Raw genomic sequence first — 16,407 nt, 5'->3', positions numbered from 1 at the left:
CTCTCTAAAAATCCCTTCCCACAGGAAGGTAATGAAAGTCTCTAGAGTCGGGGATGAGCGAGCAGACAAGTCTGCAAACTTCTCCTCCTGGTGAGCAATATCCATCAAGCAGAACATTTAAGTGATGCACAACCATCCTTAGGGGCCCTGCTTCTCTCTTGCTCTGCAGTCCGAGGACTTATCTTGAGAAACGTCAAAGCATGCAACACCCAAAAGAAGAGAAGCAACTCATTCCTTTGGTTATCTTTAAACCTTGCAAAGGACAGACATTGAAAGCTGGCCTACTGTACCTGTGAAAACATTTGCAGTTCTGTACTGGAATTCAGCTAAGAAAAATAGCATTATAGCAAATATAGCAAATAGCAAAATAACAATAGCAAAATAACAATAGCAAAATAACACATTACATGTGTTCATGTAATGAACACAGCCAGATCTCAGGTGATATAGCTTAGGACTTCTTTTGGAAGAGATGAAGGTTTTTTTAATAATTTCACACATTTTTGTGGGCTTACTCCAAACCCCTGCATCTGCTTTGATAACACCATTTGCACCTCAGAGGACAAGACGTGTTAGCGTTGTGGGCAGCTGGGCTCAGGGCAAGGGGACGTACAGTAGCTGGACAGCCTGAGCCTGCTGGAAGCTGCTACGGCTCCACTAGACCACGGGAAAGAGGTGGCAGGATGCAAAGTCAAAGCTGACAAAAGATGTGCAATATATTATATACGGCTGACGTTGGGCACTGAAGACTTTCATTCTCATACTAGTGGAAGAATAACAGCCACTACCTTGATTTTGACAGTGAGATTGAATAGACAAGAGGAAGAAGCTGCATAGATACTACAGGAATAAATATAACAGTAAATGCAGGGGAAATCTCTGCGTGCGCCTGTGGGTGGGTGGATGTGTGTGTGTGCATCTACAAACACATGTCAAGCGAGCTGTTCATGTATTGCAACTTCTCAGGCTGGTGTAAATGGATGTGGCAATACACCGTGAGGGAACTGTATCCATAATATCATTCACTGTCTGTGAAAAGGTGTTTTCAATTTGCGCTGTCACATGGCAGCTAATGTTTGGTATCCACAGTAGACAGTAAATGATGTCTTTGATTTTTTTCTTTGATATAATAATTTTGGAGTAAACAACCATTTGTTCCTCTTTCTTTAAAGATAGTCACAGACTTATCGATAAAGGAGAAAGTTCTCAAGTGGCTCAGGCAGGTGCAGCTTGTGGACTGTATATAGGCACGACCGACCCAGATGCTTTCTGATACACAGCCGGCACAGCTGGGCAAGGCTGGCAGGACCTGGAGAAAAAAAAGGCAAGAAAAAGGACCCCCAACCCCACCACCAGTATAAGTCAGAAAGCAACAAACACCAGCGAGATTTGCAAATCAGATCAAGCACTACACAATGACTTGCTGAAGTCAGGGAGAGCTAAATACATCATTGTTCATATTTAACTTACATTGTCAAAATTTTTTCAGCAATCTGAAAACTATGAGCAGTAAAAACCTTTTTCTGCATGCACGGCTAGGGTTTTCTGCATCTTTTCTTGAGCAAATACTTAGAATAACATAAAGGTGTCTGCACTGGAAAGAGAGCACCAGGATGCATAGCCCTTGCTGAGGAAATAAGACAACTCCTAGCAGTGTTGGGAGGATAAAGACAAGAGGGATTACGGGGAGCTGCAGATGTGCTCTCAGTGTAAACCAGACATAAGAAGGTGGATATGGCAAATACAGTTAGTTGTTCATATATACAGAACATGCTTCTTCCAACCGCTGGTGTTTCAGCAGGTACCTGCACAAACAGTAACTGCAATTTAGCCTTTTTACATGACCACACTGTCTCTGAATATTTATGTATGTCAGTCAGCCTACCAGTGCTCCCCAAAATAATTTCTTAATGTGTCATCCAATTTTAATTAAGTCTGACTGAAAGGAAAACGTCTCAAAGATAGAAAGTCCCCAAAAGTTTTGTGCAAAAAGGCACTCAGGGTAAAAAAAAAATAAATATATATATATATAAAAAAAATTAAAATAAAAAAATAAAAATAAATAAATAAATATACATAAAATAAAAAATAAATAATAAAAAGATGAGAGGCCTTTTTGGCCTTCCCTTGCCCTGAGGGAAAGGTTGACACGTGGTAAACTCCTGTTAAACATTGTAGAGCCCAATGGTAGAAAGCTGTCGGAGGACTCATTGGGACGATGGGGAGGCCAGCTTTGGCAGTGGCTTGCACGGCACCGCACACCGCAGTGCTGCCCCAGTGGCTTCCCTGCGGGGTGATGAGGCAGGTGCCCCCAGCCCACCCCATGGCGGGTCTGGTGAGGGGCACAGCAGGCACAAACCCACTGGAAATGAGATTCCGTTGCTTCTGCAATCTCATGCTTGCACGTGCAAATGCAACTTGCTAGTGAATGTGTCCCTGCCTCCCCTTCGCTTTCTTCTTGCTGGAGCTGCTCCAGGTTGAACCTTTACACCTCCTCCGAGGTGCTCAGTTTTCGAGTCCTGGATCAGCCCTGCCCCTTCAGTTTCTGGCCAAACAGTAGCGATCACAGCAGTGTTTCGCAAGCAATGGGTAGAGATGTGTTTAAAAGCCACCTGTCCTTATACCTTCCAGGCAAGCTTCATAATCTGTGCTTTTACTACAAGAAAATTTAGGAGCCTAAACAGGCTCATAATGCCCCCTCTGAGAAGAAATTAATAGAAAAATATGGGATATATAGAAAAGACCACTTGTGCTACTGTCACTGGAAGTGAAGAAAGAAGCTACCATCTCCCAAAGCATTTAGGAAAACAGAAACATTTTATATTTCACATCACTTAATAGCTAGGAAGAGGAGCAATTAAAGGGAGCCATCTAAGTAACCACAGGAGAAAAGTCAGGGGGTAGAAAGAAAACTTTTCAAGAGAAGTCCCTGGGGTGCTTATTTCAAACAGAAGGGCCTAAGAAAACACAGAAGTAGGGGAAAAGGGCAGTTGCAGATGTTAGGTACAGCAAAGAATCTGAAAGCGGGACTGAGGGGATAGTCGAGGAAACCGAGGAAACTTCATTTCTGAAAAGTGAAGAGCCAGCAGGAGCTGAAGTGCCCTATAGTGCCTCTGACTGTAAGGGAGGAGAGGGTGACAAGCTGAAAGGGGAAATCAAAAAGAAGGTTCAGGAAGAGAAAATTATTTATATTGCAGTATTTCTTTATCTACGCAAATTCTCAATCACACAGGGCAACTGGAGCAGGACAACTGCAAGCACTGCCTTTGCTCATGCAGCCTGCCATCGCTGAGCTCTGAACATCTCAGATACGAGGACAGAAGTCACAAGAGGTGAGAAGCATTCAAGCAAAAGTCGTCCCAGAAGGTTTTAGACATGACAAATTAAAGCTCTGCATGAAAAGCCATGGAGAAAGGGAGTAGGACAGAGGGATATTAAGCCAATGTTTCATTTCCTCTATAAGACCTGCCTGTGTGCAGAGGGCCAGCACAAAGCCTATGCGCATCATTGACAATATTAATTTACCATCCAAGAGCTATTTTGCAGCTGGAAGCGGGCTTTCTGTGCACATCGTGCTTTGCTCCTTGCAAAGCAAGCTGTGCCCGGGAAGGCGGCAGGCTGGGGAAGCACCATCCACCCTCCCTGCCGGCAAAGCTCCAGGGGGCATAGACCGACTAACAGGGTACCAGTGAGCTGGGAAACACAGAGGTTAGTGGGGGGGGACACAACTTAATTCAGCATGTCCACATCCCAGGGATATTGCTACTGGATGCATCAAGTTCTGGATGCATGTGGTACAGGTGAAAATGGCACAAGAGGATCTAGATTCATTTCTGCTCAGAAGTTTCTTCCCATAGGCTGGAAAGATAATCAGAAATATTGTAGGAAGGCTGAAAGTAAGCTGCAAAGGGTACTGCTGGTTTGTGCTGGGTTTGCAGCCCCATGAACCGCATGGAAGAGCTGAGTGCCGTGAAGCCAAATAGGCACCTGGCAAATAGCTCTGCTTTCTCCTGGTGACCAAGGGCACACACGCTTACGCCGCTTTTTCTGCAGGAAGCAGGACATTGAGCCACAGTGCTAAGTTGAACACAAGATGTTGGTATTAAAATATTATCAGTGAATAAACTCTCATGGCAGTTTTTAATTCTTAGAGTCCCAATATGTAAATAAATATAATTTTCCTTCAGTAGCCAGGAAAAGAAAGCACAGAACAACTGACCAATTTACCCACTAAAATCCTGACACTTGGTGGCAGATCTAGCAACAAAACAGAGATCTCCTACTCATTTCTGTGTTACGTGAGGCAGGCTTGAAATGGGTAGAGAAGCTAAGAGAACTCATATAGAGCATTACTTATAAAAGCGGTTAAGAAAATGTACTTAGGTAAAGGAAATAAATACTGTTCTACCTAAGAAAAGAGAAGAAGAAGGGAAACCATTTACCTTCCCGAAGCAGAAGCGCCTGCTCCACTTTGCTGTTGGGTATGGCAAGATCCAGGGCACATTTGAGTTCAGCATTTCTGCATTTTGGGTTAGCACCATAGTCTGTCAGCAAGATGACTACCTCCACATTGGATTTCCTTGCTGCCGCATGGAGGGGGGTGTCTAATCGCTTCCCCACGTTAACGTTGGCTCCTTGAGTGAACAAGAGTGCACGGTCAGATCCAGGAGGCAGCAGGAACTGTCCGAACACACATCACACAGGCTGCTTTCCACCAGTAGCCTCAATAAACGAAGGGGATGGATGGCATACAGGCCTCCCTCATTTCTCTCAACAGCAGCAGTGCAAACCTCAGCAGGTCAAATACCTGCTGTATAAATGTCCTCTGAGCCACTAAACCCTGTCTGCGATGGACAGAACTGAGCAGCTTGACCTTCAACCCAATAGATGTTCAAAGCCTACCATATGCTCTGTAAAATTGTTAATAACATAAAATCTAACATAGATTATGTTCAGTTAATTACCAGGGGAAAAAAGACCCTTTAGGTATCTCATTGTAGTAACTCCGGGAGCACAGCAAGCGAAATGCTTGCCTGGGGCTCTCCAGGCACAGCAGGGCCACACTTCAAGCAGGTGTAAGTCAGCTAATGTACACTGACAGCAAAAATTTATGCTAGCTCATAGGCTGTGCCTGGACCTGCAGTGATTATTCTTTCAAGCAGCTTTACTGCTGTCTTCATCATCCACTGAGAAGCAGATGAAGTTAATGCTTAGCATGGCAGTTTATCATAATCAAGAGCTGATTTTGATCACTAATATTAGCCAGCATTGTCTGTGCTTCCTGTTATCATTCTAGAAAACTAAAAGTATTTTATTTTCACATTCAGACAGTCTCAGGGAAATCTCTGTAATTAGGGCTTTTTTTACTGAGGAAATCATAAATTCTTCATGAATGCAGGTGAAATTTTTAATAACCTCAAACGAGTCTCACAGATTTGGGCTGCCCAAACACCTCTTGTGGAAATAACCCATTATGTTTGCGGCGGAGAGGCAGCCCAGAGAGACCAGCAGCACTGGCTCACACCACTACAGCTCTCCCCCGGCCCCTTTTCCAGGTGTACCTAGCTCCAAAAGCTTCTTGACGCAGTCTGTCCTCTGGTACGTGCAAGCCACGTAGAGCGGGGTCCCATGCTGCAGGTCTTCTTGGTCAATGTCAACCTCATGGGCCAGAAGGATCTCCATGCACTCCCTGTGACCTGTGGAGAGAAGAGCCATCACTGACGTGCTGTAGAGCAGAAGACACCCAGATACAACCAATGAGGTGCAAGAGCTGGGAATAAGTCAAGCCTATAAGTCAAGCCGTACCAGTAGGGACAAGTCTTTTTTTGAAAAGTACTTTAACATCAGTAGAAGATGTATTCCTCACTTAGTTATTATTAGCTTCACTCACAGCCTGAATGTTACCTCTCTTGACCGCTTCGTGAATGGGCGATGCAAGGTGGTTCCTGAGCTGTGGCTTGGCTCCGAATTCGAGCAGCATGTTGACACAGGCCACGCTGCCACTGCAGCAGGCGTTAAACAGAGGAGTGATACCATCGATGGTGACTGCGTTGACCTGGAACAGCAAGAGACGCTCAGGATAATCTGATTTAAGAGGAACGCCCTTGCAGCGTGCCTCATGTGCACACCAGAAATGCACCAGAAAAAGACACGTGTCTTGTTTAATTTCAGAATTGGTTTTGTTAACAACTTTCAGAGTTATATGTTGTGCCACAGCATATATAACATTCTCCTTTGAGGTCTGCCCTCTTTCCCGGATAGCTAGTGCCATAAGGCAGCGACACTGCCTGCTATGAATGCTCCTCCTAGAGTTGCTCAGAAAGTGCAGATTTTAGGGGTTTTTTATGCGGAGAACTTGAGTATCTTCATAACCGTCTAGTTTGCACCAACCCAAAGCCAGAATATACTCAGATAAAAATAGCATTTTTAAATGAAGACATTTACTTCATGTTTAATACTTTCACCTGAAAACACATTTACGGCAAAATAAATTTTCACAGAAACATAGTCTTAATCCCGAACAGAAAAGGAGCTTGAAAGAGTTTGTGTTCATATGCATGTGTGTGTATGTGTGTGTATAAGAGAGAAAGAATTTCCTTCCTCCGCCTCTGATGTAAAGACCTGGCAAGAACCACCGCCCACCGTTCTCCACTGGGACAGCAGTCCCTGGCTTGTGTTGTGCACAGCTCCGTAGCTGCTACGTTTAACTCCGTAGCAAGCCCTCAGAAGCAATTCATGCAGCAAATCTGCATGTCTTTAATTCTGTGGCACACTGGAGAAGAGCAATGGACTATGCAAGCATGTGGCAATTTGTCCAATTTCCAAATCAGGGAGAAGAGGAAAGAGATGGGAGAGGAAGGGCTGGAGAAGTCCTGGGCCACCGGGGAAGTTGGGGACTTTGCTACCAGTGCAAGAACAGGAGCTGCATCACAAAGGGGTCAGAGCATCAGGGTAGAAATATCTTAGCTCACACAATTTAACTAGCAAGACATTTTGCCTTTAAAGCAGAGAAAGGAAGTGATGTTTAAGAACATACTGATTTATTCTGGGTAATTCAGCAGCGGACCATCTGCAGTTGATACCTTCCTGGATGTCATTTGTCCTTGTTCATTTGAACTTCTGACTTGTTTACGATGCTGTATGAGTTAACTCCTTTTTCTACAAGGTGCTTTTCCCACAATTACAAGCCAGTCCTTGCCACTTCCAGTGTTTCAGTCCTTGCCATCTTCAGCAGGCTCCAGCCGTGCAGCAGCCAGTGCGAGGCCACGCTCCCCCACGTGAAGCTGCACTTGCAGATTAGGCAGGTACCCTGGAGGAACCAGCCCCTGCTCCTTGGTGCCTCCTCTGCTTGCTCACCTTCATGGAAAACCAGTGGGGGGAACAGACCTGGCTCAAAAATAATCATGACAGGGCCAGGAGGTGGGCAAGCCGGCATGGTATGGGGAGATACCAGGTACCACAGCATGGGGAACATCTGCCTGCTTAGATTTTGGAGCCCAAAATGCAGCTCGCTCTTCCTGAAATTGCAAGGCTCCAACTAAGACTCTGTTTCAACAGTATCATCACTACAGATCCCAGCCTCTTCTCTGATCTTCCTCCCCTCCTGATAATTGCTGAGCTAAACTATCCCTCATCCTGCACAGCTTCTAAAACCGCAAAAGGAAAGAAATAGATCTGCTTTGGGGGTGTCTGTATTTCAGACAGACTACGTGCTGCAGCCCTGCAGCCCATCATTGCCCCCCGCCTCCCCCCAGTCTCATGGGGCAGACGTGGCTGGAGCTGTGGGAGGCACTGGGGGTCTATCAGCATCATTTCACGACAGGGCCAGCAATTCAGGCAAGCTGATACCCAAGGGTAAGCAAGGACATAAGTGAAGAATAAAAATCACTTCCTTGCTTCCCCTCTCTACTGGGCAATGGTTTAACTGGTAAAAGAGGAAAGAATGGTAAGACAGCTGTTGTGGAGTAAATAGTTTGGTAAAAAAAAGAAACAAAGAAGAGTACAGCAATAAAGGAGAGCAGCAGAATGGCACGTTTTCTCCCAGAAAGTAGACAATGGCCTGTTGACTTTATTTACGAACGGAGAGCAGGAGAAAAGCAAAAACCAAAAAAACACCAGAGCTATATATTATACCAGGAACAGGCTGATTTCTTAGGAAAGCAACAGGTAGGTCAGAGATTATTTTTCTGAGTTATAAAAAGGCAATGTCATTCATACACCAAAATCAAGTAAAATTGAGCAGAAGGGGGTTTTCCTTTCATCTTTCTAAGGGACTGAAATTTGGCATACAGTTTAGGAAGTTAACAAATGTATTTTCTTCTACAGAGGATAGCTTGACTGCCTGTTATGGTTTTGCTCAGTTTCTTGCCATATAAATTGTACTTGAAAACCCAGCTGAATGAAATATATTCTTATAAATTCATCCATTCCTATATCTCCATTTTTAACTTATATTCTACCTTAGGTCCAACTGGGGGAAATGTTATTTTATTAGCAGATAAAATGTTTCATTGCTTTAAGCACATCTATTTTTACTTACGTGAGACTCCCAAACCATCCCACAGAAAACCAGAGGCAATCCCAGTGATCATTATGGAGGGAAAAAAGGGATAAGTCATTTTCTTTAAGGTTATTTTTACCTAGCATCTCTCATTCCTTTTCCATCAATCGTGACTACGTTTCACACACAGAGGGAAAACAAAACAGAATAACGGGGTGACCCAAGCAACCCCCGGGGGAAGGCAAATCCATTACCCACAGAAACAAAGCACTGTTTTATTTTTCCCCATTTCTGCCCAGGATGCTCCCGTCCATCCGCAGCCTGGCCCGGCCCCGCGGGCAGCCCACCCCACATCCCCGCTGATGCAGGGAGCATCTGTCCCCGCTGATGTCCCCAGGACTCACCTGAGCGCCGTTCTCCAGCAGCACCTTCGCGCAGGCGACGTGGCCGCCCAGGCAGGCCTCGTGGAGAGCCGACACGCGGTCCGTCGTCACTAGGTTCACGTCGAAACCCTGCAACGCAGCGCGGGGAGCGTGAGGAGAAAGCCCTGCCCGAACAACGTGGCTCCCCTGGGGCCGGCGCGGGTGCAAAGGGTGGTCAGAGCCAGGTTGCTGGGTGCGTGCCCAGGGAAGGTGCATAGGTTGGATTAATGCTGTTCAGTGCTTCGGTGCTCGTCCCCAAAGACAGCAGCTGGTGATGGGGTTGAAGAGGAAGCAAGGACAAGCTATTCCTTCTATTTCTATTTCTTTACAATGCACGGTCAATCACAGGAAAGACATTGCATTTCTGTAGCTTATAAGGGTGGCATTACCTTCCCTGTTAAGTCCAGCACCAGGAGCTACAGCTGGTGGGATTCACCTCCCTGAACGGGGATGCCTCTGGCATAGGTATCTCTGGCTGGAGCCCTCGGTGCCTTCAGCGGGGAGAAACAGGCTCCCCTAGGATATGATTCATTCCACACTAAACCAGCTGTTTCTGGAATCGTGTCCTAAAAATAGTTCCACTGACTCTATGGGGTGCCCAGTGTGTTTCACTCAGAGTACCTGGTAAAGTACCTGGTAAACCCGTAAGACAGATGAGACAAATCCCACCCACAAATCAGTTCCTCTTATTTGACCACCCAGGAAATGCTTTACACTGGAAGAAAGAACTGCGATTTACAAATGTCTTATTACAGGTATTTCCCTAAATGACAGTTCTTACATCTATTCCTGCACAAACAGAAACCAGACACATTCACCAAGAAGAAAGCAATGGTCATATATGTTTTCCCCAGAATGCAGCTAAATCTCCTGCTAATTAAGATTTTACAGCCATGTGTGAGAACAGGCCTGGAAGCAGCTCTATTTTCCACTTGATGCCATATTTTGCAACACACTTGGTCTCTACCTGATGTGCTATAAACAAGGCAGCTCACAAGAGGGCAGCAATGCACTTTTTGGTACACAGCAGCAAATGCGATGGGCAGAAATAAGTCTCTGTGAGCAATGTGACACTGTAAAAAAGTCACCAGTCCCGATGCAATGAGCATTAAAAGCAATCACTGTAATCACTTTAAGCTAGAAATTCTATGATAGGAAACCAAATCGCTTTTCAGTCATGTGAAAGCATTATTAATGTAAAAGCTGTCGCTAAAAATTTCCCGTACATTACATCAGTGCCAGGGAAATAGATAAAATGTTGAAAAAATGTTGAGATTATTCCATTTTCTAATTGTATAGATGTTTCATACTTAATGATCAGCATATTCCTTCAAGAGGAATGTCTTCTAGAGACTCCTGATAAGGAAACCTATTCTCAATCATTATTCAAATATATATATTTAACAAATGAAACTCAGTCATTGCAAGTGAAAGAGTAAGTACTGATATCTTGGGAAAAACATCAATCCCTTGCATTACAAAACAGAGAATGAGTTATAGATCTTACTATAGCTGTTTGCCAAACATCAGTCATGTTAAACCTTGTTTTCAATGTATGTGAAAAATCAAACTCTTTTGGTGCTAGAACAGGCATTGGTGAGTTCTTGAGCTCTTTTAAAACTCCAGCACTCCATCATCCCCTTCTGTCCAGGCATCCCCTGGGGAGCAGAAGCCTCACTGGCTTCTTGAAAGCTGTGGTCCTACGGCAGAGACTTCTGAGTGTCCCACATATATCCTAAGGTATAGCTCCATATTTAATTTTAGGCTAGTAGTACAACTACATTAGAAGCAATGAGCAATGATTATGCTGCTCCATGAACAGCTTTGTCCCTACATTTATCAAGCTGTGGTGAATCAGCTCCAATTCAGTCTCTACAGACACTGCCGCCTCGATCTCTTTTCATCAGCAAGGACCCTCATCCTTCACTCCCAAAATTAAATGTCTTCAGGAGAAGGAAAAAGGGTGGATTAACTAAATGATGTATAACCACAACATCGGTGCTTCTCCAGTGTATAACTATGACCAGTGTATAACCGGGCATCTGGTGTAGAACCACAACACCAGGTGCCCCACTAATAAGATGGTGTAAGGTCAGTATAAATGGAGATAGAGGGGGTCAGAAAACCAGCAAACCCTGAATGAATAAGCCCTCTTCCTTATTATCCCTAGCTTCCATCACTTCCTTTTCCATAAAAATCATTTGATATCAGCAGGTGAAGGAAGGACGAATCAGGGACTAGGAGGGGGAATACTGGCTGTAAACATCAGCCTCTTTTAGCTGCAGCCATGCCTCAACAGATGTCTGGAGTGGAGGCTTTCGCACAGGCAGCTCCACTCCTTGAGAAGGTTGTCCATTCAGGTAAAAATTATTTACCTTGAATATAAAAAGTCTGATGGCCAAGCCACAGAGTCACTCGGAATTAATTTCCCTGCAGTTGTCTTGATTGGGAGGCAGGGTAGGGGACAGTTGCTCATTCGTGTCAGATGAGGGCACCGAGTTTAAGCGAAGGTGGTAAGGAAGATGGCTGGCAAAGCACGAAGAACCATAACCTGTCCCTTTGCAGCTGCCCACTTTCATATCCAGCTTCTTGTCCTTTCTAGTATATTCTTTCCTCCTCTTTTTCTTTTGCCTGAACTCTTGGTTTCTTTTAGAGCAGAGGGTTTCAGGCTGACAGGCCCCTCTTTAGGAAGACCATGCTTGATGTTTTATAAAGCAAGATGTACTTTTACAGCTGTCTACTGATTTTTTAAAATAGCTGATACATATATTGCCCTTATCCTCAAGCCCAGTTTGCATGGTTTATCACTGAGAAAGAGAGCAAGGATCAGTGTTTACCATACAGCAAGCTACAAGCTGTATCAATTTTTGTCCTGGGCTTGTCCCCAGCATCCTAACTAAGCAAACTAATACATGCCCAAAGGCGTGCATGCAGATACATTATTTATACAGCTGTATCTCTTACGCCCTGCTGCAGTCTGTTACCAGCTCACCAACTCACAGATGCAATTCAACAGAAACTACGCTGCTTCCCAACCTTTTCTTTACCTGTGGGCTTTTACCTGTGCAATCAAGGTTTTCAAAGACAGGAGGCGTCCTTGGAAGGCAGCGTCATGAAGAGGGGATCGGTCTGCCCAGCTGCCTGAAACAGCAAACGCATAAAAGTGAATTCAGGTAAGCAGCAAAAGCAGATCCGGGGAGGACAGGGTAAAAACAGCTGCGTGTAAATGCAGATCAGGACTGAAATCAATGTGGGGTCAGCAGTGAAGCCGTCTGACAAATTGATTTCAGCAGAGCAGCTGAGGGCTCTGCGCTCCTGAGAAAGCTGGCCGCTCGCTAAGGGAGCTAAACTAAAGCTTCTTGGCAGAACTTCTAAAAACAGCTAAAAACACGCTTCAGCAAAGCCCACGAGTTCAATGCTGCTGGGACTCACCCGGGGACTTCAGAGCCCTGCAATTCTCCTACTCAAAACTGTATCAGCCTCCGACTTTCCTAGGGAGCTTTTGTCACAAATTGTATTCCAGCTTCTCCTGCACTTCTTTAAGAGACTCATAGCAGGGAGATGCGGGGATGACTTGTCCATCAAATGAATTCTGGCATGTCCCTGGCAGTTTTATTTCCTGAACTGACAATTTCATAAATAATACCCTCCAGCTCAGACTACCAGGTAACAGGTTTCATCCTCCTCCTCACTAGAAGGTTTCAGAAAAGACACGGAAAAATAAATGCTTCCTGACGCTTTACTTTTCTTCCTTAATCATTTTGAGATGTTGAACTGTTCAGACTCCTTCATGTAGGCTAGCTTGCCCTTTTTCTTATCTTAATCTATTCATATGTCAAGAAAAAATATTCCTTAGCCTAGCTACTACCTACAGGCGTAGTCAGTCAGCCCAGGTTAAATCCCTGCAACTCAGTAGAGAGCAAATTTACTTGTCCTATATTAAAATGTATAACCATACCGCAAAACTGTGTGGTAAGTATTTCTCCAAAGGCCAGCTGCATTTACAGTGCCACAGGACAGAAGCAATACCGATGTTTGCATTCATGCTCTGTTGTACAGCAACCCCATGAGCACTGTATTTGAAACCCTTGTCCTGTTTAATTTTTTCAGCTACGCCGCACACCAGAGAGAATGAAAAGGGTGATTTATCTCCATTTTAGGTGTTACCCGAGACAGGGAGAAATCAATGAGAGACACAGACACATCCCTGGGGACTCGAGGCCAAGGGCGCAGCAGAGATTTCAGCCTTGGCCGAGGGAGTCCCCTTTTGTTACCCAAGAACCGGGATGCACTTCACCTTATGGGGTTACTGTTTTAACTATAGTTACTACTTTTGTTTCCATTTATTTAGGGAGCTGTTCCTGGGCTCCTAAGGCAGGAAGCTACCATGGAAAGACCAGTCGGCACAATATACAACCAGGCTCCTAAGGACCAAGTATGATGCATCAGGCAAAATGATGGAAACGGGAACCAGGTAGCGACTGAGAAACATTTTCTGGAAAACATCCAAAAACCCCCACATCCCTCATCATGCTGGTGACTGAAATAGGCAAGCTCAGTTCAGAAAGTCAGAAGACATTGCAAGGGACAAAAACCAGGGCCCTTATACAGCAGGAAGATTCAGGAAGAAGTAACTCAGACAACAGAGCTACAGTGCCTTATTTAACCTTTTACGCATATAGTATAGCATGTGCAAGTGCACAACACATGCATTGTAAATGCATTGTGTATGCACACACATGCCTCACCATGAAAACACATGCTGCTGCATACTTCCATGCTAGCCACAGCAACCTACCTCCCTGAAACGTGTGGCAAATATAGTTCCCATACGGGGCACATCTTCCCTTCACAGTTGTGAGTGACATGTCTGAAAACACTGTGTCTTTTTAAATGTCTACAAGTAAATCATGCAGCCCTGCTGCTGCTGCTGCGCTACTTCACTGCAAAGAGAAAAGGCTGGGAAGCTCCGCCTGTAATCCAATATAGTGCCCCAGCAACAGTATCACATGATCTTATGTTTTGTAAGGTTATCCTTAATGGCTTTTTGCAAATAGCAACTTGCAGATAAAAATATGTTGTGGTCTGCTAAACTTCAAGGCACCTCAATAAGAACCTGCATGATGGAAAAACTGCTGTTTGCCATGTGTCTGACTACAATTGCATGAAGGCACTTGGAAAAAAATGACAGTAATAAATGATTGGAATTATATTCTGGAGAATAACAAATAAATTAATAACCCAGACATGCCTGTATATAAAGGCTTTGTAAAAAATGCTTTGCTGCAGTATTTCTCTTGGCCAGATCTTAATCTCTCTGCTTTGGGAGGCCATCTCATATCACCCATGAGATGGGCTCATGAACAGGCACATGAGCTCACGTTCATGTGCCTGTTCATGGTGGCACTATTCATCATGAAGAAGGTGCCCAACAAATGAGTCACATAAAAATCTGTGATGTTACGATGCTGACAAGAATCTTCAAGTAGGAAAATATGTCCTCATTAGTAGTAAATTTAAAATACTGTGTCATTTTAATTAGTGGAATTACCAGGCATGCAAATGCGTGTCTACTCATTATTATGTCAGTGATGTGAAGGAGTAAAATCACTTGGAAAAAAACCCAAAAAATAAATGACCTACTAAATAGCCTACAAAATACAATATATTCCTGTGATGTATATTTTTCAGAATAACTTTAGCTGTATTCATTTTTATCATCTGATTTAACAAAACAGGGGTTCTTGGCTTGGATTCATAAAGTTATTAGTTATATCCTAGTATCTCCTTTCAGAAAGTCAACATGCTAAAACTTTTCCCTAAATATTCTCTGGCAGTAAAGCTAGCTATTTAGTAAAACCATCTGTAACTCCCACTAAAGAATGCCTTGCTTCCGAGAACAATCTTTTTATTTACCATAGTGCCTTGAGCAAATGTTGTCCTGATTCTAGCTGGGTAATTGTTGGAGTCTCATATTTTGCACACCTAAATCATGCCAACACATACTGACACTGTACAGACCCCAGAAATGGAAGGCACTTCAGGTTAAAACATTCACCCATGCATTTAGCAACAGATTCCTCATTTCATGTCAACTCACTGATTTAAATCCTCAAGTTACAAAACTGTAGCAAATATACATTTAAATGTTAGAGTGTCCATATTTTTACTTTACCTGGGACTATTCCATAGATCTCTTCTGCTATCCTGGCAGCCTCTTTTCTGTTGCCTTTAACAATATAGAAATGGGTCAGCAAAGCCAAGGAAATCTTAATTAAAAGCTTGAAGCAAAACAAAGCAAAAATGGCAAAATAAATGTTAGTGAAGGCATGGAGTATAGAACTGCCCTCCATTTTGGTTTGCTCTTTGAAGAGTTTCTCAGGTCAGCTAAGTTGCACCGGGCTATTCTTGGTATCATATGTCATCTATTTTAAACCCTCCAGAACCTGCTGTTCCTCAGTTACCAAAAATACATTCTGGTTTTATTTGGTATGGGCTATTTGATACTAAATAACAATACCAAGGATAAGATAGTTTGAACATCCTGTGCCATAGAGGAAACAAACAGAAAATCCTTTCCAAACCTACATGAATTAGAATAAATTTCAGATGGATGCTCTCCATACCACCTGAAAGCCTATATACATCCCCATTATATTTATTCTTTGATGTAGCAGTTCCATTTACAAAGGCTGCATAGATAAAGTTGCAGAAATTGTTCAGAGATACTGCAAAAAGAATACTTTTCTGTCTTTCCCGTCTTGGTAACAGGCCTTGCTGGTACTCAGATACGGAACAAAAGCAAGCATATCAAAGAAAAGCATTATAATCAAAGAATCTGAAATAAACCCACATATTTTCAAAGCCAGGGCTAAGAAGTCAAAGTTATTCTAGGAGAGGAAAAAATACATTGAAAGTATGTAATCAGAAACACATGATAACATACTGGTATTTTCCATCACTCAGGGATAAAGAATGGTGTCCATTAATATCTCTTGCAAACAGCATCTTACTGTTTTGAAAGACTGGAAATATTTTAACATTATCCATCATTGATTCAAAGGTGTAATATTTGAAACTGAAGAAGACGTACCCTTTCTTTAACTGTCCTTTTTTCTTTCTGAAGGCACATGGCTTCCATAGAGAACAGAGTATTTATTCTGCATGTAATTAATTTAATCTATGCAGAACACCCCATCTCCTTTTCATTTAAACTTTTCTTGATTCCTATTTTCCTATATGCCCAGCAGGAGGGAGATTTCTTTCTTTCTTTGAATCCCCTCCTTGCCCAGGTTCTCTTACCCTTCAATTTACACACCTGTCAAAGGAAAGAGCAGGATGACTCTCCTCTCTTAGAGATCCCAAGAAGATGGTGGATATGCAGAAAGAAATTTCACAGCAAACTATTTCCCTGGACATTTTAGATGCAATTCGTTTTGGTTTGTAACAATACAACTGGCTTAGTACCTTGCTGTCTTCGGCACT

General features: G+C 43.5%; 1 protein-coding gene across 2 annotated transcripts; it reads right to left on the bottom strand.

Moving 5' to 3' along the window:
* Positions 1 to 1,095: 1,095 nt before the first annotated feature.
* ASB11 (ankyrin repeat and SOCS box containing 11) lies at positions 1,096 to 15,290 on the bottom strand. Of its 2 annotated transcripts, none has more exons than XM_072852825.1 (7): positions 15,098 to 15,290; positions 11,984 to 12,063; positions 8,905 to 9,012; positions 5,905 to 6,055; positions 5,562 to 5,696; positions 4,443 to 4,634; positions 1,096 to 1,309 (listed from the first exon to the last, which is right to left on the bottom strand). In XM_072852825.1, exons 1-7 carry the CDS (start codon positions 15,273 to 15,275, stop codon positions 1,185 to 1,187), a joined length of 969 nt encoding a protein of 322 aa, XP_072708926.1. In that variant the 5' UTR covers positions 15,276 to 15,290; the 3' UTR covers positions 1,096 to 1,184. The 2 variants fall into 2 exon arrangements, with proteins under 2 accessions (XP_072708926.1, XP_072708936.1); XM_072852835.1 differs by having other exon boundaries at positions 8,905 to 8,961; positions 15,098 to 15,275.
* Positions 15,291 to 16,407: the final 1,117 nt, after the last annotated feature.

The sequence above is a fragment of the Ciconia boyciana genome, chromosome 1 (genome assembly GCF_034638445.1).
Source record: "Ciconia boyciana chromosome 1, ASM3463844v1, whole genome shotgun sequence".
Taxonomy (NCBI): Eukaryota; Metazoa; Chordata; class Aves; order Ciconiiformes; family Ciconiidae; genus Ciconia; species Ciconia boyciana.
Note: the sequence above shows the minus strand (reverse complement) of the source record. Positions and strands in the feature narration are given on the sequence as shown.